At 43.3% G+C, this 25,305-nt stretch overlaps 1 protein-coding gene and 1 long non-coding RNA gene across 3 annotated transcripts in view; one reads left to right on the top strand and one right to left on the bottom strand.

The window, feature by feature from the left end:
* Positions 1-1,934, bottom strand: part of LOC142487093 (uncharacterized) — a 106,884-nt gene extending 104,950 nt beyond the window's left edge. For both annotated transcript variants that reach the window (XR_012799137.1, XR_012799138.1), the window contains exon 1: positions 1,489-1,934. This is a non-coding gene — a long non-coding RNA (uncharacterized LOC142487093). The remainder of the gene's footprint in view (positions 1-1,488) is intronic.
* SSR1 (signal sequence receptor subunit 1) lies at positions 1,864-22,179 on the top strand. Its single transcript, XM_075585804.1, is given in 9 exon segments — positions 1,864-2,166; positions 5,489-5,508; positions 5,511-5,612; positions 9,348-9,441; positions 11,680-11,942; positions 14,377-14,453; positions 14,675-14,753; positions 15,001-15,094; positions 17,000-22,179. Coding segments are annotated over 9 exon segments (870 nt in total). The 5' UTR covers positions 1,864-2,093; the 3' UTR covers positions 17,068-22,179.
* The last annotated feature ends 3,126 nt before the right edge of the window (positions 22,180-25,305 follow it).

Genomic DNA, 25,305 nt, shown 5'->3' with positions numbered 1-25,305 from the left:
CTCTCCCTCTTCTCCCCCCCCTCTTCTCCCCCCCCTCTCCCTCTTCTCCCCCCCCTCTCCCTCTTCTCCCCCCCTCTCCCTCTTCTCCCCCCCCTCTCCCTCTTCTCCCCCCCCCTCTCCCTCTTCTCCCCCCCCTCTCCCTCTTCTCCCCCCCCTCTCCCTCTTCTCCCCCCCTCTCCCTCTCTCTCTCCCTCTTCTCCCCCCCCCTCTCCCTCTTCTCCCCCCTCTCCCTCTCCCTCTTCTCCTCCCCCCTCTCCCTCTTCTCCTCCCCTCTCTCTCCCTCCCCCTCTTCTCCCCCCCTCTCTCCCTCCCTCTCTCCCTCTTCTCCCCCCCTCTCCCTCCCTCTTCTCCCCCCCTCTCCCTCCCTCTTCTCCCCCCCCTCTCTCTCCCTCTTCTCCCCCCCCTCTCTCTCCCTCTTCTCCCCCCCCTCTCTCCCTCTTCTCCCCCCCTCTCTCTCCCTCTTCTCCCCCCCCTCTCCCTCTTCTCCCCCCCTCTTCTCCCCCCCTCTCTCCCTCTTCTCCCCCCCTCTCTCTCCCTCTTCTCCCCCCCTCTCCCTCTCCCTCTTCTCCCCCCCTCTCCCTCTTCTCCTCCCCTCTCTCTCCCCTCCTCCCCTCTCTCTCCCTCCCCCTCTTCTCCCCCCCTCTCTCCCTCCCTCTCTCCCTCTTCTCCCCCCCTCTCCCTCTTTCCCCCCCCCTCGCTCTCCCTCTTCTCCCCCCCCTCTTCTCCCCCCCCTCTCTCTCCCTCTTCTCCCCCCCCTCTCTCCCTCTTCTCCCCCCCCTCTCTCTCCCTCTTCTCCCCCCCTCTCTCCCTCTTCTCCCCCCCTCTCTCCCTCTTCTCCCCCCCTCTCTCTCCCTCTTCTCCCCCCCTCTCTCTCCCTCTTCTCCCCCCTCTCTCTCTTTTCAGTAAAGCTGCTTCAGTTCCTCCCTTTTGATAGCAATGAGGTAACCTTGTCTTTGTTAAATTAACTCAAGTAAAGTAAACTGAGATAAACCATTGTAATAAATTAATATTGATCAGCGACGACTCTGTTTGCAACAATTGTCATCAGCGTTAGTTATAAATAATAGAAATGATGTAAGGTATAATTCCATATACCATTAACGCAGCAATAGTGCCCGCAATAGCAGTCTCCCGCCATCTCCCCCTGCAACTACTCTCAATATGGCTGCTCGGCGTCAAATGGCGCTGCGTTGCCATGCCAACGGGAACGTCAGGTGACGTAACAGCATCACGTGATGCTCGTTGCCATGACAATGAGACGCCACGTGATGTCACGACGTCATGCGGTGCCACGTTGTCATGGCAACTTGACGTCGCGTGACGGTACATAGTATCCCGTTGTCATGGCAACACAGTGTCCTTTATAAAAAAAATCTCCAGGTTGACCGTCAGTCGAAGGTGGCAACCCTGCTCCAACCTCATAACAAATGTTGTTTTACATGACAAGTACTAGCAAAACTAAAAAAAATGACATTTCTCAACAAATACCTTGGATATTTGAGTGATGTTAAGCTCTTGATTCGGGGAAAGACACAAACTTGCACTTCTCACAGCTTTACTAGTACCAACAAGCCTGGCTGTTTGGTGCTAAGTTTTGTAAACAAAAAGCCCGGGAACCAGTGCTGCTGTTCTTTGCAAGAGGAACACGTGCACGGGGTGCAATGCTGTGACAGTCTCAAAGTCACGTGAGCGTAGTGGGCGCTTTGCCCAAATTAGACATGGCCGTGCATGGCCTGCGTCTCCACCCATCAGTGACGTGCAGTTGGAATGCGGTGTGGCGGTACTCGGCGTTTTGTGATTGGTTTGTAGCTTTCCCTCTGCCCGTGTCCCCGCCTCCTGCTCCTCCCTGCGGTGCGGGCGTCTATTTGATGTCACATCTCGGCCCTTACAGCCACGTCCGCCTTTCTCCTGAAACCGGAAAAAGGCGGTTGGGCTTCTCTGCTGCGCCTGCGCGGCTTCACCTTATCACCTCCCCTCTTATTTTCCTTGTATACGTATCACGTCGCCATTGAACAAGGGGGGCTGGCAAAGGAGACGGCGAGTGACCACCTACTATTTTAACGTAACAGCTCAGACACTCACCGGCCTCCGACATGATTCCGTTCCGCAACTTGCTTCTGCTCGTCCTCTTGGCCTTCCCGGTCGCCCTCATCGGCAACGGCAGAGGTGACTGACTGCGCGCTCTGGATCGTGAGCTATGGAGGCCGGCGCGAGCCCCTGTAGCGTCCTGCGTGTCTGTAGTGCACGGCCGGCCGCGAGCTCCTGCAACGTCCTGTGTGTCTGTACTGCACGGCCGGCGCGAGCCCCTGTAGCGTCCTGCGTGTCTGTACTGCACGGCCGGCGCGAGCCCCTGTAGCGTCCTGCGTGTCTGTACTGCACGGCCGGCGCGAGCCCCTGCAACGTCCTGCGTGTCTGTAGTGCACGGCCGGCACGAGCCCCTGTAACGTCCTCTGTGTCTGTACTGCACGGCCGGCGCGAGCTCCTGTAACGTCCTGTGTGTCTGTACTGCACGGCCGGCGCGAGCCCCTGTAACGTCCTGTGTGTCTGGTCTGCACGGCCGGCGCGAGCCCTGCAACGTCCTGTGTGTCTGGTCTGCACGGCCGGCGCGAGCCCCTGTAACGTCCTGTGTGTCTGTACTGCACGGCCGGCGCGAGCCCCTGTAACGTCCTGTGTGTCTGGTCTGCACGGCCGGCGCGAGCCCTGTAAAGTCCTCTGTGTCTGTACTACACGGCCGGCGCGAGCCATGCAACGTCCTGTATGATATAGAATTATAGATGTATAGGTTTGGCAGATAACTGGGGCTGTGTTTGGGGACCGGGCCGCTGTGTAGTAGCTGCAGCACACAGTAATGCTACCAGTGTGTTGTGGCTCAGTTTTATGTCGTGTGTTTCGTGATGCGTGTGTGTGGTGTGTGTATTTATATTTTGATGTACTTGGGCTTCAGGCTTGTGTACATTGTGCAGTGTGTGCCAGGCCGGGCTTTAGGCTGACGTGTCACTGTGCAGCAGCTCATTCATTCAGCGCCTCCTCCTCACACACATACACACACACTGGAATATTTGTATTAAAGCAGCAAAACATGTGAAATGGTATGGGTTTTTTTTTGTTTATATAAAATAAATCAGTTATGTAGTATTAGATAATGCCTGTTTATATCTTAATTCAACCCATTTTTAATAAGTTTTAATATACTGAGCATCCTTTGATTTCTATAGCAAGCTTTAGCCACCTCCCCAGCAGTGCAAGATATTTTTAGCACCTTCCTGTTTCTTGATAATTTGTTGCCAATATTCCCATCAGTTTGAGCTGCAAACTATAACAATAGATAATGTTACCTTAGTAATATAGGAACACATTGTAGCTGCTGAGTTACACTGATTGAAGGATTGATTGAAACTGAAAAGTGGTAATTGTTAGGATTTTGGCAGATTTATTACAGGAGCACCCAACAATTAGCATCTTAAGTAAGAATGAAGAATTATAGATTGTCACATTCTTTATATGTTCAATGATCTTCCCCACAGCTTGCAAGGGAGCTACAATACACATGTATGCAGATGAGACAATTTTATATGCACACAGCCCTAGCCTCTCTGACCTTGAACTCATACTTCAATCTGACGATTTGAAACTTGGATTTCCCAAAACAAACTGTTTTTAAACACTGACAAGACTGTAACAATGGTATTTGGGACTAAGGCTAAATTTTTAAAGCTTCCATTGAATGAGCTGCAGATCAGAACCAACGCTAACACCACACTAACTCCTGTTACTTGTTTTAAATACTTGGGCATATGGTTTGGCTCCCATTTAACAATTGGGATGCCCATTGATACCCTGACATCCAAAACCTATGCCAGGTGTACTTTACAGGAACAAAGCGTCCCTACGGCCGCGTTTATAGTGACGCGACCATTGGCAAAAGTTGCTCTTTAGTTTTGAGCGACGTTGCTGGCGACAAGGCCAGTGACGTCACGAAGGGAGAGGGCAGAGTGCAGTAGGTGCTCTGTGATTGGTGTAGAGACAGTCACATGTGGCGACTGTCCCAAAATCAAATTTCACTGGCTTCCATATTTTTTGTCGCGCTTACTATATGCGAATGCGATGGATTCAATGTATTTGTTTTGGCGCGCCGTCGCCGGGCACTACAAGCACAGCCTAAGTCTGCTGGTCAGAAAGCACATCGCACAGCAGATACTAATGCAAATAATTGATTATGGGGACAAAGTATACGGCTTGGCACCCCAAACCCACCTTAGCAAACTTGATATCCTCTACAATTCAATATGCCGTTTTGTTCCCCAATGCAAATACAACACACATCACTGCGAAATGCTCAAAGAACTAGATTGGTCATTACTTGAGTCTAGGCGCAAAGTTCATCTCTCCTGTGTTGCCTTCAAATACTTTCTGGGCAAACTACCCGTCTATCTGAACATTGTCATCTTGGTGAGCGAAGCAAGATAAGACGGATTGTACAAGAAAGGTTTATGGCAATATAAATTGGGTTTATGCTTAACAGCACAGGTGTAACAAAAACTATTGTCATTGAGTTTCCAGAAGCTCTATTGGAGGTTAAACCGTTTTTGCCGTAATTCATATATTTTTCTTGTGTTCTGTACCCTGGACATGCAATATGTACACACATATTGTATAAATCTTTCTGAATATTTTCAGGGGTTAAGCCAGCGCTCGCATGCATATTGCAGACTTTGACATTTCCCATACACCTCCAAAGTTGGCATAGTTATTAAGATCATTTTAGGCTTTCTCGTGGATTCCTTTCAAGTTGTGCCGTGTGCAGAAGGACCTGATACGAGTTGGCTTAAGTAAATATTTTGGCCTTTTGCCTTTACATTTTTTACGTGACTTGATCCAGCTTTGTTGTTTAGGGTTTCTTTGTTTTCGGTTGAAGGATTACAGTATTTTTAGCAACCTGCAAAGGTGGCCAGGAACAGAAATACCCACCGGTGGGCTCTGTTACCCTCTTCCTTCCCCCACCCTGCGGGCCCTTACCCGGACTGTCGGAAGCCCACCCAGTCAACGATTGCCTAACTTTCGGTGGGGTGTAACTTGTTAGGATGACCTGGGTGGGATCCCTCCACTGCCAGATAAGGTCCCGCATGCTCGCTGCAGAGGTAGGACACGAGGGGGGGGGAGGAGTGCCCTGTAGAAAACCCGGAACACTAGTGCAAGTGCACCTATTGTACCATCACTGAAAGTGGTGTTTGTTCATTTATTTGTGTACCTACAAACTGTGGCATGTTTTCTACGGTGTAGACATTATTCTAGTACAATGGCTAAAATACAGTTCAAGTTCTGTGCAACATTTGCTTGTTTCAACACCTTTTTTTTTTTTTCCTACCGACAAAAAACCATTACTTTGAAACTGTACCCAATATGATGTTATGAACCCATTGACCTGATATCGTTGGACATTCCGAGAAAAATTGTAATTTGTATTTTATCCATCTATGCTCTTGTCTAGGTCCCCTGGTTGCCGCCCAGAGGATGCTACAGAGGATGAAGAGGCCATTGATGACTCTGTAGTTGAGGATGACGAAGATGATGACGCAGAAGCTGAAGTAGAAGAAGATGAATCCACAGACCTGGTAATCTTTAAATGCTTGGGTGCGCTGCTCCTGTTTTTGTGCTTTAAGAGCCTGTCTCCTAACAGTTTGTTGTCATAACATTTTAAACCCGTTTTTAAGCAGTTAAATCTTGGTGATTGGTACCTGCTTAAAGCTGTTAGATTTCCTCTAAACATAAACTAGATTTACTTTGGGTGATGTGGCCGAGTACAACCTGCCTTCTGCCTCCTCTCTTCCCTTTTGAGGTTGGTCCTCTGACTGAAGTGGAGGGTTCCAAGTAAATGGAGGTGGTGGGGACGAGCCATGTATAGGCATTACTATCTTAATTACAAGCATTTTGCAATCCTATTTAATACTCTGGGACAGTACAAATGAATTATGGGCCATAATGCTAGTATATGAACTGGGCCCCCTTAAACCCATACTTAAAAACAAAAAGTTTTTAGTTTTTTCCTGCCTCGCCATGCTCTCACCTTCCCTTCCGGTCAGAGCTAGCTTCCATTGTAGGGCTGCCGGGGCGACCCCCTCCGGGAAGAAATCGGAGTCGGAGGGGTTTCGACCCTGCAGAACAGCCAGGGGGGTGGGCCCCTAACCAGTCGGTGTGCTGGTGCAGCTGAACAGGTTTCACATGTGGTAGTTCCCCCAGTGACTCCTGAATGAGACTGTTCCTATAGTATCATTCAGCAAATTAAAATATTAACCCTGCTTTTAACCATTATCTCCTAGCATACAGTGCTTTCACTGCAGCAAGGGATTCTGGGAAATGACATGCAAATGAGCACACCGTTTCACCTTTTGCTTGAAATCTATTTTGACATGGACCGCTATAAGCTTATGCCTGCTGCATTACACATCTTTTTAGCACCATTTGTCAGGTACGGCGCACCTGTGAGCACGTGACCTGCATACAGGACAACGGTTAATACATAGCTCTATGGCTGGCCCACTTCTCACTAAAAAGGAACAATATCTCCCCTTAATTCGTCCCCCATATACGATCTGTCACGAACAGCAAACAAGTGAGCACGTGACTTAGATAAGCAACCAGGGTTAATACACACGTCTATTCTAGCCAATTCACCTTTCTCCCCCGCAAAGTACTTTTAAATGATTAACATTAACCCCTTACTCAATTGCAGTCCTATCTATCCGCTGTCACCACCTGAGAAACATGTAAAAAATATGTTCATATCTGCCAGTGTCTCGGGTGCCTGTTGATTTTATAGAAAAAACTATGCACATACTTTTCTTGTAGCAAAATGTGTCAGAAAAGTGAGTACTCTACAAAGCGTGCAACAGTTAGTTCATTCATAGCTCCAAGACATTACTTATTAAAGAATTGTTTAATACAGTAAGTCCTCGTTTTACGGCGCTTCGCTTTACGACGAATGGCTTATCCGACGCTGTCCAATGCATCCCTATGGCCGGTTTTACGACGCCAAAATGGCTTATCCGACGCTCTTACGACGCTTTGCAAAGTTGCAACATTATGTCAATCAGAAAGCTGCAGTCAGGGAAATCATCCAGATCAGTCTGTGTGAAGGTTTTGTGGTATATTTATGCCTTTAAACATGTCTAACAGTTTTATTATACAGTTCTGGATTCAATAAATAGAATCTTTACATCATAATGTATGTGTGTGCAGCATAATCTTATTGTTTGAGTAAAATATTTTGTGTATTTTAGCATTAAAAATGCCTTCAGGAACGGAACGTTTCATTTAAACAGTGTTCCTATGGGAAAACGGGTTTCGCTTTACAACGTTTCGCTTTACAACGCCATTTTGAGTAACGCATTGCGTCGGATAACCGAGGACTGCCTGTACATATAAAAATACAGTGTTTAGATACCAGAAAAAAAGATTACAAGAGCATAGTTACAATAAATGCAGAACAGTATCATAAAATAAAACAAATCCCTATACAGTACGTTCAATATGTCATGGGCCTTTCCCAGGGAGGTCACTGCAGTAGGAAATGAAAATTTATGTTTCTTATCCCAAAACATGTCTGTTGAATTTCGTAATCTTATGGCGCATTTAGCCTTTGACTACTCCATTAAGTGTGCCTGTTAAAGTGGAGAAAATGAAGGGACATCTTGAGCATATTCTTCTGATTTCTTCTTTGCTTGATTTAGAGTACGTTAGTAAATTAGAGTACAACTATTTTTAACCACTATTTTTAACCACTTGCAAGGAACACCTATCTGTATAATTAAATAGCTGACGACCAAAGAGAGTTGGTAGTCTTCTAAAGTTCCTGTAAAGCTGGTGGGAAACAGAATCAACTATTAAAGTAAACTTGCATCATAGGGACTGTGAATAATTGTAGTTTTCTATTTTTATTTTTGTAAAATACATTTTAAATGAAGTGCCCCAAAGCTACATTATGATTCGTTGTGCTTGTTACAACTCATTTTGTGTGATTATACAGTAAGTACTAGTGCTAGTGACCTGTTAAATATGCTCATGTCTTATGCTCTGAACTGTGAATTAAGTACATTATCAAGTACTGTGGACATGAGATTCACTCAGGGTTTGATCTTAGCATGGTGTTACATTAGTCTGACTGTCTCCTTTATTCAATTATATATTTGGTATATACATTTTGTTTTCATACTAGTTAGATATATTTAAAAATATTGAGGGGGTGGGGGGAGGGCGGGTTTGTAACAATTTTGTAAAATATAGACTGTGAAGTTTGGGTATATATTCATCACATGTGCAGCATCTAGTTTTCTCTCTGTCTTTTATTTATTATGGATTGAGAATATAGTGCGAAGCATTCTGTATATCTTTCATTTATTTGTGTGATTGTACCGGTGTACTAATTAGTTGTCCCCACAACATTTTATCACGGCTGCAAGATGGGGCTAAACAAATCATATGGTCAACATATATAAATTAATGATGATAATTTATATGAGCCTACATGTTCCGTAGTGCTGCTCTGCAGTAGGACTGGAGGCCGAAAAAGCAACTAACAAACATAAGTGTACATTGTTACAGTCAGTAAGAAGGACCCTGCCCCATGGAGTTTATAATCTATAAGGAAGCGTATGTGGAAACATACGGTACAGGGGGATGAGAAAGTTGGTGTGTTTCAGGTGGCTTATTGTTAATTGAAGGAGTTAGCATTGGGGAAGAAGTGGGATAATGCAGAGGTAGGGCTGAAAGCCGGGAAAATGTGAAGATGGATATCTTATATGCATCTGAAATACTTTACCCAAGACCTATAAATGAGCAGCAAACGGTAACACCCTTTAGCTGCCTTTCGGCCGATACCTTTGGGGCGACTCGGGTGTCCTGTCCCAGAGGTTCTTTGTTGGAATGAAACGGTAGCACAGCACTGGCCCTGACAGCAGGCCTGAGGGACTGATGAGCTCCAGGTGGTCTTTGAAGTGGCTTTCCTCCTCATGCTGTTAACCCCTTCCACACTGGTTTAGTGGATATACATATATACATGCATAAAGAGTTTAAGTACGACTAGATCTCTAACATACTAAGCAGCGTATGTAAACATTAGAAAATGTAATACAGATCATTTATCAATAAGGCCTTATTTATTTATTTTTTTAATAATGAAGGTGACTTAGTGTCATGTCGAGCAAAATTATTGCCGTCCGTGTTTTATTGCATATTATTGGAGTTGGTGCAAATGTTTAATGAAGATGATGGCAAAAACTAAACTACATTTTTTTTTCTACACTGTAAATATTATTTTAGTTGTATACTGAGGATTTTGTGTGCCTTTTTAGATAGAAGATGAAAAGGAGGAAGAAGATTTAAATTCAGGCGAACCTAAAGCCTCTCCTAATGCTGATACAACTATTCTGTTTGTAAAGGGTGAAGGTAAGAACATGTATTGTAAATCAGTGCGCCCCAGAAGAGGGTTTTAGCCTTGCGCCATTGCACTTAACCTAGTCAATGTGCTAGGATATGACACTTCATTTCATTTAAATGAACTTGTAGCTATTAAAAGCAATCTGGCACCGGTGACTTTAGAAAATGACACAGAAAATGACTGGATATCCCAAAAATGTAGTTCTATTTGCTCAGCGATGCAGTATTTGGCATAGCGAAGAAACTCAGTCCCAATTTAAAAGTAACCAACAGGCGCAAAAAGACAGAAGTGGCTCTCCAAATCAGTGTCTCCGTAAAATAAACTATATGTTTAACTCCAAAGTGACCGTGCATAAGTGATAGTAAGTGGGAGTACTCCTTAATAAAAACAATGTTGGGGATCCGTGTGACAATTACACAGACCAAGTGAAATAAATTCAATAGATCTACAAATCAAATACTCTGCCTCCCACTCGACCTCCAAAAGAACCAGTCTTCCAGTTTCTCACAAATAGCAATGCAACCGGATGAGTGAGCAGGGTGCAAGGTATATGGGGAAAAAAGCAAAACAAAGAGAGAGAGCATAGAATAGTAATGCTGTGGTAAATTATAGTGAGGAAATCGAAGGTTCTTTCGATCATTATACTTGCATGGACGGGAGTATAATAAGCATATCACAGATGATGGTAGCATATATTGACGGTGATGTGCTTATTATATTTACGTCCATGCGAGTCTAATGATAGAAGGTTCTTTCGATTTCCTCACTATAATTTACCACAGCATTACTATTCTATGCTCTCTCTCTTTTTTCCCCATATACCTTTCACCCTGCTCACTCATCCTGTTTCATTGCTAATTTTAAAAGTAGACATGTTTTCTTTAATCTGTACATAAGTATTATCTACTGCAGGGGTGCGCAAACCTCCGAAATTAAAGATGCATGTTAAATAAAGGCACCTTAAAACAGCGATATTAACATATTGGCCGCTGCAAACACTCGCAATCAAAAACAAATCTGTAACAATATTCGTACCAGACCAGCAACATCGAGCAATGAAGTAAAATAGATGCATCTCACTACAATGTACATACAAGTTGTCAACCTCACAAAGCCTCTGATTGCAATACGCTCACCCTGACTCTGATTTTACCCCCTTAATTGTGTTTATAATAACGATATATAACAAATACAATCAAATAATGCTTGTCCAGATTGTGTAGTTAGATAATTTTTGTTCTGGTCACTTGTAGCGCAATTACAGATAATCAGAAGTCATTTTTTCAGAGCCATGCCTTGTATAGTATGTTTTCTAGATGACTTTGCACGTGAGTTGATCAGGTATCCAGTCCGTTTCTTTGCATCAGTAACGTGCCAAACGACTGCTTGGGAAACACTCTTTCCTGTCGTGATGGTGATTTTGATGTAAAGTTCGGAGGTGCTATATACAGGTATACTCTGGCTATATACAGGTATATAACATTGTGGGTCACACTATAAATTATAGAAGTACATGGACACTAGATGCAATGTCGAAATACAATTCTTATTGTCATGCAAACAAAAAAAATGAAGGGTGAACCTCCTGGTATACAGATGTAGCCAGACTTGCTGTCCTTGTGGACGCGAGGGGGGGGGGGGGGAGGGAACACTGCGACCACAACGCCGGCAAGTCCAAGTGGCCCTGAAGGATCAACACTGCGGCGTTCCATGCTTTTGACACCGCAGTGTTAATCCTTCGCTTGATGGGCCATAGAAATACCACTACTAACCTTTCAGATGAGCAGCAGTCTGCAGAGCATCTGTGTCTGGTTAGCAGGGCTGTAATTCCTTCCCCCTTGATGTAGAACCCCATATAAGGGCCTCTACATCATGAATACCACCCCCCCTCGTGACGTGGACACATCCAAATGCGGAGAGGCTGCAGACTGCTGCTCAACTGGTAGGGGAGTAGCAGTATTTCTCTCCCTGCAGATGGCCCACGAGGATAAACGCTGCGGGCGTCCCATTCAGAAGCGTGGAACCTCGCAGAGTTACTCCTCCTGGGAAACGCACTGTCCTTGGTGCTGCGAGGGCGGCCGCCGCAATGCGGCCTCACCAGAACAGTGCAAATCGCGGCACAGGAGGATAAGAAGCCTGTGGAACCTAGAAACCTAAATGGTCATTATTGGACTTGTCAAGTGACTAAAAAACATGTATTTAACTTCGTTGTCTAATACTTTTTACTTAATTTTTTTTCCCCTTAGATTTCCCAGCTAACGAGATTGTGAAGTTCTTATTAGGCTTCACCAACAAGGGGACAGAAGACTTTATTGTTGAATCCCTGGATGCCTCTTTCAGATACCCTCAAGACTATCAGTTCTATATCCAGAATTTCACTGCTCTTCCTTTGAGCACTGTGGTCCCCCCTCAGCGACAGGCCACTTTTGAGTATTCCTTCATTCCCGCGGAACCTATGGGAGGACGTCCCTTTGGCCTGGTCATCAATTTGAACTATAAAGATATGAATGTAAGGCTTGGTGGTGGAATTGCCTTTTACAGTACACAGAGCATACCTAATTACTGGTCTAAGAGACATAACCTAGTAGTTTGCGCTAGGGTAATCTGCTGTTGCACTCAATGAGAATGATCACATGTTTACAGCCATTCTAATACATTTCTAATTTTTGGAACTGATTTTAGGGATTTAAAAACGTGTGTTAATTGCAGAGCTTTATTATTTGCATACCTAACCTGTGTTGTGTTTAGAAAACATTTCCTACAGTACTCTAATTCTAAGTCCCCGCTAGCGCTCATCGGGCTGAGTGGGCGGTGCTTGCGGCGGGGAGTTACATAGATATATGTAAGTCCCCGCTCACGCGGTGCGTGCGGCGCTCGTGCACACGCACAGCCGCAATCGGTGCTTAGGTAAATAAAAACCCTATACTTACCCGCGCGCTCAACTACCCGCAATGGTCCCCTCCCCCGCACGCGCATACAAGCAGGACACCCGGCGCTCATGCTTGTAGCGCTCTCCAAGCATGCGCGTGCTCGGCGCCAGCGGGGACTTAGCCTAATTCTGACACTTGCAGCATAGTAATGGTTGTGCATATATCTTAAGTTTTCATTTGTTTAATTTTAGTTTTCCAGCTGGTTGTTTTTAAGAACTATAGAAAGGGACCTCGCTCAGACCCCTAGAAGGTAGAGGCGTGCTGCCTGGGGATGGGCTAGATAGATAATAAATGTGTATCGAGAGTGATACACCAAAGAATCCCCTTTAGATAGGCGCACTGCAGACCTGAAAATAAAGACGGTCAGGGGTAGGATGTAGTGTGTATAAATAAAAAACTTTATTAAATATTTGTGTATAAATAAAAACTTTATTGAATATTAGTGTAATAATGTACACAAAACAGTATATAGTGCTGTACTATACACTGACTAATAATAGACTGCTGTAGGTCTATGTCAACCTCCGTCAAGCGTCTCACTGTGCTCCCATTAGTTCTGTCTCCCTTGAAGTGTGAAAATCTAGGCAGATGCTCTAAATGTCAATAATCTAGATGGGTTATTGTAACCCTATGACATATTGGTAGGTATAGGCTCTACCGAGACTAACAGAGAAGTTCACGCAGCACATCAACGTAATGTGCACACTGCGCATGCGTCATGTAAGTTAAAACAGTAGAGTCTGTTTATATGCGAGTTGCGCATGCGCCGGGGCAGTGCGTGAAGTAAATGTTTGGACGGCCCGTATAAGGTTGGTAACGGGTAAAGGGAGTACTGGGTGTCGAGGAAATGTTCAATAGTGATTACACATAGTGACACACAGAGCGTAGTGCCTATGGATCACTATAGATCGTAGTTTGATATGAACCCAGTATATATGCGTATTCTTTGGATGCCTCGTACCTACGCCCGTTTGAGACGCACACTATACCAGATACAGCACAAACTTTGACACATGAACGCACCAATGTACAAAGAATACGCATATATACTGGGTTCATATCAAACTACGATCTATAGTGATCCATAGGCACTACGCTCTGTGTGTCACTATGTGTAATCACTATTGAACATTTCCTCGACACCCAGTACTCCCTTTACCCGTTACCAACCTTATACGGGCCGTCCAAACATTTACTTCACGCACTGCCCCGGCGCATGCGCAACTCGCATATAAACAGACTCTACTGTTTTAACTTACATGACGCATGCGCAGTGTGCACATTACGTTGATGTGCTGCGTGAACTTCTCTGTTAGTCTCGGTAGAGCCTATACCTACCAATATGTCATAGGGTTACAATAACCCATCTAGATTATTGACATTTAGAGCATCTGCCTAGATTTTCACACTTCAAGGGAGACAGAACTAATGGGAGCACAGTGAGACGCTTGACGGAGGTTGACATAGACCTACAGCAGTCTATTATTAGTCAGTGTATAGTACAGCACTATATACTGTTTTGTGTACATTATTACACTAATATTCAATAAAGTTTTTATTTATACACAAATATTTAATAAAGTTTTTTATTTATACACACTACATCCTACCCCTGACCGTCTTTATTTTCAGGTCTGCAGTGCGCCTATCTAAAGGGGATTCTTTGGTGTATCACTCTCGATACACATTTATTATCTATGGTTGTTTTTAAGGTATCAATCGGGCTCAATGATCACATCCTTTAATGTTTCTAAATATTTTTATCGTATTAACGTCCAACTGAAAATACGTTTAAGGTGTCTGTTTAAGGCTGCGCTTAGAGCAACGGCGACGTCAGGCTGCGGTTGCTGGAAAAATCAAATTGAGATGAATTCCAGCGATCGCGACCAAGCAGTCGCGTCGCGCTTACTATAAGCGCATGCGACAGCGGCAATGCATTTGTTTTGACGCGCTGTCGCCGGCACTATAAGCGCAGCCTAACACTGCTAATAAGCTCCATTGTTTGTATTCTAGGGAAATGCTTTCCAAGATGCCGTCTTCAATCAGACTGTTACCATTATTGAAAGGGAGGACGGTCTGGATGGTGAAACGTAAGTCATATTGCATGTTATCACACTCACTGACTACACTGCATGCAACATACAGTAGTCTCATCCAAAACTGCATTACCAAACTATTCATTTTGGGGTTTTGTTCTTTCTCTGGAGAACGTGACCGTATAGTTTCTATTCTTGGAAATATCATCTAAATCTCTCTGGGCTTGTTGCTTGGAAACAAAAAAAAGTGTATTTGTGCCGGTTTTCTCTTTCAGGGTCTTCTTGTACCTGTTCCTTGGTGGACTTGGGTTACTTGTGGCTGTTGGTCTGCATCAGTTGCTGGAGTCTAGGAAGGTATGTATTATTGTTTAGAATGTTCTTTTGGTAATATGACCTGTTTTTGACCGCATTAATCAGTTTCGAATAGTAGACCTTTCCATAAACCATGTGTAGCCTGATTAACCCCTTTGCTGCAAGAACAGTCTGCAAAGATCTGTATTTCAAGATCCTCTGGCAGTGGTGTTTATATATTCACCATGTAGATTGCCTGATAAAGCCTAACCAGTACATCATCTCGATTTTTTTGTTTTTGTTTTCACAGAGGAGGAGGCCAGCCCAAAAAGTGGAGATGGGCACATCCAATCAAAATGATGTAGACATGAGTTGGATTCCTGCTGAGACTCTTAGCCAGATCAGTATGTATTTTATGACTGTGCACGCCTTTCTGTTTTCCAATTGCTACAACCTACACTTTTCTAGAGTTCTAAATCGATCTTTTAGCGACATACAATTTTAAGTCCCTTCCCCGTGTGTTATCGGTTGTCCTCAAAAGGAGGCACTGGTATTGTTTTCTGACCTGTGTAATGGGTTGGATGGTTTCTCTCCCCCCTCCACCCCCCATGCAATGTTTCGAATTCAGTACTAAAAGTAGCATGCATTTTTATTTTCTAATTTGGGTGCTATCTATAAAGTGTTTATTTGACATCCGTCACTGATTAAAGCATAGTGTTGGCTGTTTCTGATTCTTGTCTGTCCTGTCATCTTCTAATCTTTCTTGCTGTCTGTTTTTTGCTTCCTTGCGGCTTCAGTGCAAAGTAGACGAGGTGAGGAAACATAATTTTTCTTTCTGAATTGTAATTGCATGGTTTGGCCATGGACATTGGACTCGATGTAGGGTTTTAAATGGTTACCCGCCAGTGTAAGCTAGGGTTGGACAGTGTAATAACACCGTAATAAAATTGGATGGTGATTCGATACTTACCATTGTTTACCTGGGTATTTTTGTCTGCCTGCTGCTGGGGTCGCATGTCTGATGCAGCAGTGGTTGGAGCCAGCGGAGGGCTGGGGTGAGACACTTGCATGCCCCACAAGCCTCTTAACCCCTCACATGCCCCACAGGCACTAATGCTGTGCATGGTGAAGAAAAAGGGCCCTTAGTAGGGTTTTAGTTCATTTATTGTCAACTCATTTATTTAAAAACGTTTCATTCGTAAAATTAAAATATATCTGCGCTTTTACATTTATTAACAATGAAATGCATTTTTAATAGGTAATTTATTGTGAAATACATTTCTTGACTTTTTTTCAGTTTTTTTGTTTTCTATTGGGTATTTATGATCGCCATAAATACCCAATATTTGGTATGGGAAGTTTTTTGTTATTGCCCAAACCTATTGTAAGCAGCGATATCCTCCTTTTTTGGGGAAGAGTGTAATAAAGACAGTGGCTGAGACCTACATGTGCCTCCAGCCTGAGGGGCTGTATCTGTTTGACCTGTTGCAACCATCGCACAAGACATTCTCATAAATACATTTAAGGATGAACTCATTTAACGTGCCATAGCCGTATTACTACGTTTGGTGGCTCTTCTAAAATATGTGGTGAATTCATAACTGGGATACGAAGGGAATATTTAAATCAAGATTTTTGGTATTCATGTTTTACTCATTGCCTAACAGAAACTAATCCAAATCAACTGGGTTTTTTTTGTTTGTTTTTTTAAATTGAACACCTCAAAGTAAACTAGATAATAATCATTCTCTGAAAGGTTAACTCCTTTGTGCATATATAACATTTCTTGCAAGTTGTTAGATGTATTGCTTATGCTACACTTGTAATGGGCTCTTGGAAAAATCCACCAAATCTAAGAAAGGTGGGTGATAAATGTTTCACTCGATGTGGAGGCGAAATTTGGAAACTGTTGGTGTGCAGGCAATTCTTAGCTTCATATCTAGGCTCCCCCATTAAAAAAAAAAAAAAAAGTGTGCGTATATTAATTAGAAAGATCACTTGTGAGCACAATCACATGTCTTGGACAAGTCTGCAACCCTGCCTTTCACCATTATCACCTAGCATACAGTGCTTCCACTGCAGCAAGGGATTCTGGGAAATGGCATGCAAATGAGCACACTGTCGGCTTTTGCCTGCAATCCATTTTTCTATGGAGCCCTTATAAAATAATGCACGCTGTTAACACAGCAAGCACAACATGAGAATCGGATGCAAAGCCAGAGAAACCAACCAGATATGTTTCAACCTTAATGGGTATATATCAGAATCTGCTTATTTACATAACTTGTATTTATTTATTTTTTCTGCAGACAAAGCTTCACCAAGACGGTCTCCCCGCAAAAGAACCCAGAAAAGATCAGCAGGATCAGACGAATAGAGACTTGAGTGCTCTGCAATTTATTCTGTCCACTAAGTCTGCCTTCCTTCTGTCCAAGATGGTTGCTTCATGAAACCCATACGGACAATGTTGAGTGGGATGGTAGTCCTTGTCAAATGTTCGGACTAAGCAGTTTAGACTGCAAACAAAATTGGTTAAACAACTTTTTTTTTTATTTTTTGGTCATTTGAAATAACCCAATCTAAAACACCCCCTGGAACTCGGTGCAGCTGCCAGTATCTAGATGTCCACAATTCAGATGTCAGAATGGCCTCTTAATTTTTCATTTCCACATTTCTGCTCTGTTAAGCACGCTGACTGTTTAATTGATCAACTAATTCCCATTTGTTATTGGAGGCGATTGTGGAACTTTTTGTTTTGGCGCGACTGACCTAAAATACATTCTCATTCACCTCACAGGGACTTGTGCTTACATCTACATGCCTGCGATTTCAGAGTGGGAGTAACTGGGTTTTTGTTTTTTGCTGTGAAGCCATTTTGCTGCTATTGAACCTTCCAGTTCCAGGAGAAGCCTGCACAGCTTTGGGTTACAGACCCCTACACCACTGAAGAGGTTAATGGCATTTCCCATACTTGAGGGACTAAAATAGCAGCTAAATATCGTGTTTTGAGGTGTATTTATGCCAACTTCTATTAGAAGTTTGTCATATTGGGACATTTTGGGTAGGGAAGGATCCGCGTTGTGTGGGATATGGTGCAGAGGACTTTAAAAGTTTGCCGGCTTTGATTGGCAAAACAAAACATGACCGCTAATGGGTGGGCAACTTGCTGTACAACAAATGGGGGGGAGGGGGGGATTACTTTTATAAAAGGTCGAATTGGCTTTAAAATTGTCTGCCTGTAAGTGTACAAAGGAATACATTCTTAAATAAAAGTAAAACGGCAAAGTGAAGTCTGCTCTTATAAAGTTGTGTGGGTTCTTTTAAAAACAAACATGGTAGTTGATCCTCTGCTCAATGTCCCCATCTGCAGAATAGTATACTTGTAAAAATCTGATTTTAAAGCTGAGAAAGTGGGATTTTTTTGTTTTTAAAACCTTATTTCATGCAAGGGGTACCCTAGAGCTGAAGTGCTGCAATCAAAGCTCCAGGGACCTCCCAATTGTAGAGAGACTTAATCTTTTGACCATATTGGCAAAGAAAATGTAAAGATCATTCACCCAATAGGAGGCTGCAATGTCATCTCCATGATTTCACAGCTTTCTATTGGCTGACAGAATTATATGGTAATTTCAAAATTAAATATCTCAAACTAGGGTGTCCTTTAAGTTTGCAGTTCATCGGGGACCCCTTGTTTCAGATTGTGTGTGCAAGTAGCTAAAAACGTTTGAGTGGAAACGCACAGCTACTGAAACTGCTAGGTGCGCATTCATCGCAGTGCTGCTACTGCAAATATGTAACCAAAGCAGCAAAAGACTACACCAGTCTTTACAAAGGGAAAAATTAAAAATTATCGTAAAATCAACGTTTCGGTTTATAACTACACCTGCATCAGGATATGTCAGTGGGAATGTGTTCAGAAAAAACAGACCCCTTTTAGTCCATCATATCTTACAGAAACACTAACATTTTCATGGAAATTTGAGGCATTATAGTTCTGTCACAGTTGATTATTACATTTAAGAATTATTTGATGTTATGAGTATTCTTTTGAATTGGTGACTACATGATGAACTCGAGTGCATAGTTACAAAATGCTGTTTAGTGAAGATCAGCACATTATAAAGTGCTTGAGACAAAGCAAGCGTTCTGGTCCTAAGCACTTCCATAAAATGCTTCCTGGTAAAGGATGGTCGCTAGGAGGATTGGAAAAAGTAATTGGTAAAACAAAATATTGTTCAGGAGTAGGAGCTACTGGATCTACGCATTCTCAATTATACAATCAGATGGTGGCGTTCTCGTCCAGCGGAAGGACATTTTGAACTCAACTTCATACTGATTTTAGTGTTTCAGATTAGATTACAGCATTTTAACACATTTACAAGCTACGACGGAGAAGGCCTGTCTTGGTTTAATGAACCTACCGCAGTGTAACCCGGTACTTGTTGGTGTAATACAGTGACATGGTAAAATTAATCCGTTGATTTGTCTACATTGTGCATCTTCTATAGTGTTAATCTACATAGCAGATTGTGAAAATGTTCACGGGGATTGACTGAGAAATATACAAGAGATAATGAAAAACGAAAGGGGGCTTTCTCCGCCCTGCCCCCAACCCCCTGTCTCCCACACACAATGAAATCAAACCACAAATCCTGCCCACCTAAGGTTGCTCCATGGCCTCATAGATTTGGAGTGAACTGCTCTGCAACCTTATGTCTGGAAGAGACCATGGACACTATATATTTCTGTGAAAAGTGCCAAGTGTGCAGAAAACGAGTTTTAAAAAAAATGGCCTGTGTTATCATTGTGGAGAGCGGGAGACACGGCATGCTCGCATTCTTTTTCCTGTTCTAGGTTATTGAGGGAAGTACCACTGTCGATAGGGACAAGTGGTTTAAGGGGCCTAGAAGGGTCTCATAACCCCGAAGTGTTTACATTGCCCCCCACTGCCCATTCAGCTCCCCTGCTCACTATTTCTCCGTTTGCTTCCCATTTTGTTTAATGTCTTCTCCCTCTTGTAGCTACTCCTGTACATTTATTTTTATTTTCATGTCCTTTATTTCTTTATTCCTTGCACCTGGTAGTGTGTGTGTGTGTGTGTGTGTGTGTGTGTGTGTGTGTGTGTGTGTGTGTGTGTGTGTGTGTGTGTGTGTGTGTGTGTGTGTGTGTGTGTGTAAAAAATTTTTAACAGTCTGTAGATCTACAATTTTGGATCTGTTTTGTTCATCGTTCTGCTTAGACACAGCAATTTTCTACATATGACTGATTTTCTTCACTGTTGTAGATTGCAGATTTTGTAGGTGTAATTCATATGTTGTACTTTCCACCCCATTTCTATTGTATTGTGTGGGGTGTTCATTACATTTGCTTTTGGCTAGTTTGTGTACTAGAGTTTCTAATGGTAGGGAATCATTCCTTTAAGATTTCATACTCCTGGTGTGCTGAGGACTATTTGGAATTGTTGTTAGACGTTTGTAGGAACTAGGGATTCCTTATGTCCACTTGCACCCATGTCTATTTACTTGCTATAGATACTGTAGCGTTGTGCCATTTGTCTGTGTATATACTGTACAAAACCACAAACAAAGTATACAGCTCACTAAAGTGATTATGTAGTTGTAATAATGAGTGTGCCGTTAAACGCCTAGTGGGACGTTGGGTGCAGCTGATGAGCTGATAATAGTAGATTAACAAAAATTAGAGAGTAGAAGTATATTAATGCCTCAACTCTCCAACTAGTAGCTCTTTTGTCAAATGCACTCCTGGGCAGTTAAAACTTAACATTTAATAGATATCTTACTAAAATAAAATCTACACACAAAGTAATGGTTATAAACACACAATGTAATTAAAAAGGAAGGGTGATGAGGAGGTAGGGTTGGGCTCGGTGTGTAGCACAAATGTAAATGACATATTCTTGCTATAGATACTGTAGCGTTGTGCCATTTGTCTGTATATACTGTACTGTTTAATGTACATTCTGATCTTAAATTCAGATCAATTAATGTTTCATTAAAACATACTTGATTCTGAAGCAAATTAGCTATGTATATTGTGTTTAAAGCTAAATGTATACATGCACAAAGATGTGTATACAGAAATGTGAATGTTTGTAAAGGTAGTTTGCATGGATATAACTGTGGAAAACCCTGTATCAAAAGATGGAGTCTAGTGGATGCGTAGCAATCACTTGCCTCAGGAGCAGCTTCTGCACAGAACGGAACTGCAGTATACCAGCGGAGCACTGTAACACAGGCGCTGAGGGAACCCCAGTGGTTACCGTCACCACGGGAGACTCGCGATTAGTGGCATACATCGGCTCTGTCTGCAGTTGACTTCCAGTGATTGTGGTGGACAGAGGGGACATTTCCAGTTGGCGTAATCTGGCGAATATATACATTTTATTTTGTTTTTTCATTTCAATTGTTTGTGTCCTTTTACCTGGTGCTCACAATTAATAGATAAAGGATTTTATGCCATGCTGTTGCACTCCTGGTTTTTGAGGCGCCCAATGAAGGGCTTCGATTGTATTACAGGGTGGCCTTAACAGCAGGACAATCATTAATATGGTGGAAGGGAGGTGTAGTAGATGTTAGGTCGTAGCTTATATAGTACAACTGGGTAACTAATATACACATGGATCCTAGCTGTCAGACACCAGCAACAGATCACTAAGAGCACAAGCTCTGAAACCGAGAAACTCATTACATGAGAGACACAGCTAAAAATAGGGTGCTGGTTCCTTCAGTTGAACCATTAATCCTGAGGAACGCTACATACATATATATGGTTACCCCTATGTTGCCATGAGAAGAAAAAAAAAACATTCACGCCTCTGAAACCTAAAAGCAGCATTCCTTGCAGAACTATTTTATTTTTGGTTTTAATATATGTAGCATTTGATTACCTTGAATGAAAACGAATGACCCATGCTGCCGATCAATAAGCAAATATCCTGCTCCCTGGGTTTACCTAATGGCCGATTTTGAATCAATCCTTCAGTCAGTGCTCAAATGCTTGTACTGTAGCAACAGCTACAATATAACCTTATACAGTAGGGCCCCGCTTCTCGGTGATACTGTTTCCCCGACTGCACTCATTTTTTTTCGCGCAGAAGAGACCGCCAAGTCCGCGCATGCGCAGAATGCTGCTTTCTGGGACGGCACAAGAGGGAGGAGAGACGGGAAATCGCCGGTGGACATAGCTTTTTTTTTTGTGCAGAGTGCACAAATGCTGTGTTCCGCTTTTCGTCGAGGGACTGGAACCGAACCCGCCGAATGTGTGGGGCCCTACTGTATTACTATGGATAACATTGTCTATTGTTACAATTCTGATACATTCTCCAGCTGGGAACACTGCAACACTTTCCTGTTTGTCATAATTTGTTGAAAAAAACTCTTGCACTGCTGGGCTCAAAAAAATGTGTGCCAGAGCTTGCCATAGCAACCAAAGGATTGTAACTACATGTTCAAATAAACATTTACATATAAAAATCAGAGTGTCAAAAATTATATGCGTCCTCTGCTTGTAGGCTGAATATGCAATGTGATGACGGAAAAAAAAAAACCTGTGTATGCACCAAATATGTGTTGTAGGAGATAAGGGCGGGGGGGGGGATTATGAAACTGGCTAGGGTGGGCATAGGTCATTCAAATCCAATCAAAAGGTGCAAGCAAGAGAGCAAAAAAGAAACTAGGGAAAAAGCATCCCAATCAACAGCCTGCAGGAACAGAGAGGATACACACCGTAAGGGCTAGGTGTTATGTTTATTAAACAGCTCTAAAAGTACTCTAACCTCAAACTGTGCGATGCACCCAACAGAGGGTGGACACAGTCACGTATGTTATAGTAAGAAAAGGCTGTGTGGTGACCGCCAAACAGCAGCCACCGTCACGCGTTACTATTCATTGAGTAACAGAAGCCGTGTATTATGTAAGCAGTCTGATCGGCCATGACAACCAGTTCAACGGGGCCATCTCACTTCCTTGGGTTCAAAAAACAATTGTTCTTTAAGCTGCTATTCATGCCTTTCAGCTTCAAAATCCAGTACGCTTCACGTTGTAGTAGTAAGCAACCTCCTGCCACAGAGCTGGTTATATCTGTCCGATAATCATACCCTTTAAAGAACATATGGGGTGATTTTCTTTAATAAAATGTAAAGCCGCTGGACTCTTGTCCTTGATGTCGTGGTCTATGCGCTGCTTCGCACATTTGATCTGGCTTTTAAACTCTGTTTGAATGGCCTGATCGTCTTGCCCGTGTAGATTTTACTACCAGAGTATTTAAAGCTGCAGTTCAGTCTTTTTTTTTTTTTTATTATTATTATTTTTTTTACTTGAATAGTTTTATGTGGGCAATCTCTAATTACCTAAAGAACTGTATAGCTGCAGGTCAATTCGTTCTCCATGTTTTGATTGGTGAAATTTGGTGACATCATTAGTGAAGGGATCTGTTTTTCTTCTGCTTCTGACAGTCAGTGGAAGCTCATGAATATTCATGAGCACTCCTGCACTGACGTGCTAGAGGGAGGGCAGGGCTGACAAAGGGGTGTGCCAGGGCTTGTGACAGGACATGAAGGGGCAGTGTCTTAGCAAATGGTTGTTAAAATAGAATACAAGAAAATTGGTCTTTCAAAGTTGTTGTTTTTAAAACAGAAAATGCTAAAAGTATTTTTTCTTACTACAGAACTGATTTATTAAAAAATACACACATGCAGGATATTGACTGAACTGCAGCTTTAAGTACATTCACACAATAGTTGCTCCACCAGTTGAAATAGTGCCCGATTTTAAATAGTTCACCTGTGTTTGGGAGATGCAAAAACCGCCCCGTGATCATCGCATTACACGTGCCACCGTTTTTGCATTGGTAGCAGCCCACTTTATCAGGAAAAGGGTTCACCTTGGGCCTGTACAAGCAGACCCTGCAGGTTCTGGTTTCTTTTATAAACCATCGTCGGTTTTGTTTTCACCCTAGTTGTAACATCATTGTCACTTTGTACTGTGTGCCAGTGTTTAGTGCAGTGATTATCAAGCGGTGTTCTGCGGCCGCCGTGGGGGGGGGGGGACGACAAGTTGCCCAGCTGTCCTAGGCCTAGCTGCGTGGCGGCATCCCACGTAGCAGTGACCCAGCAGCTCCCGAGCTCAGCAGCAGCCGCCCGGTCACTGCGATCCTTCATCTCGCTGCTCCTGTTGGCGCCGGCAGTCGCGTTCAACAGGAGGGAGAGGAAGGGGGGGGGGAAAAAGCATAGTAGAGCATGTCCATCCTAGCTCAGTAATGGTAATAAGAAAAAGAGAACAATGCTCATCCACAAAGGGAAATCCTTAGTATAGAGGGAAGGGTAATTGTTTAATGTCTCCATATATACTTATCCACTGTGTAGCATGGTCAGCATAAGATAGAGTCCTCAGGTCAGCAGAGGAATGAGGCACTGCATAATGTGTCTGCGTCACCGCCGTTAGCTCCCACTCAACACGTGTTTCGCCTCACGGCTTCTTCCCGGAGTGAGGAGACAACTGTAGCTAAATTATTATTTAAAGAAAAGGTGAGGATTCGAAAGCAAGACGCCCCCGCGAAATCACTGCAGCTGTTGGTTGATAGTTCACATCAAGGAGGCACACGTTCCCTCACAGCTGATCTGAATAACGCTGATGTGCGTTGTTATGGACGCCATGCGGAGTAGTCCCAGTAGGTATTTACTTCCGCAACACGTCACGACGACTCGTCCAATCAGTAGTCAGGAGAAACTGTTCGGGAACGGTGAATACTTGTAATGTGGCTTCAGTATTCAAACACATTCCTGTAGTAACATAGTGATCCATCCAGCCACACGCGGGCTCCCTCGGCATACGCAGAAACGTTAGAACAGTTCCTGGAGTGGATGTCATATGATAAAGCTGTTTCAACTCTCGCTGCCATGAGTATTAACTCCTAGGGATACTTCTCATTACTACACACTCTGCAGCAGGATCACATCATCACATCATCATCAGCAGCAGCATATCATCAGCATAGCTGTTATAGGCAGCGTCTGCATGGTTAACCTACTCACAAAAGAGAAGCAAAAAGTTTATATGGAGTTAAAACATTATTTCTTCACACAATGTCACCTCCCATCCCCATATACATTTTAAGTTAGCTTTGCATCTAATCCCATGCTGTGCTTAAAAGCTGTGTGAACAGAATTGCATTTGCTTATATGGTTCCATGTGAATGGATATTCAAGGCAAAAGGTGACATTGTGTGCTCATTTGCAGAATCCCTTGCTGCAGAGGGAGCACTGTATACTAGGTGATAATGGTTGAACGGCAGGGTTGCTGACCTGTCTAAGAAATGTGAATGTGCCCACAAGTGATATTCTTTATTACATACATACATACATACATACAGTGCTTGACAAATCACCCAAAAATCTACTCACCCAACCAAAAAATCTACTTGCCACCTAGCCCCCCCCTCCCCCCCCCCCCACTTTTAAAAAATGGAATAAATTCCTTATAAGAATTGAGTGTGTGACTAGACTGGGTGGATGAGTGACTGGGTGGATGAGTGACTGACTGCCTGGGTGGGTGGGTGTGTGACTGGGTGGGTGGGTGAGTGAGTGACTGGGTGGGTG

The sequence above is a fragment of the Ascaphus truei genome, chromosome 2 (genome assembly GCF_040206685.1).
Source record: "Ascaphus truei isolate aAscTru1 chromosome 2, aAscTru1.hap1, whole genome shotgun sequence".
In the NCBI taxonomy this organism is placed as follows: Eukaryota; Metazoa; Chordata; class Amphibia; order Anura; family Ascaphidae; genus Ascaphus; species Ascaphus truei.
This window is presented reverse-complemented; position numbering and strand designations above follow the sequence as displayed.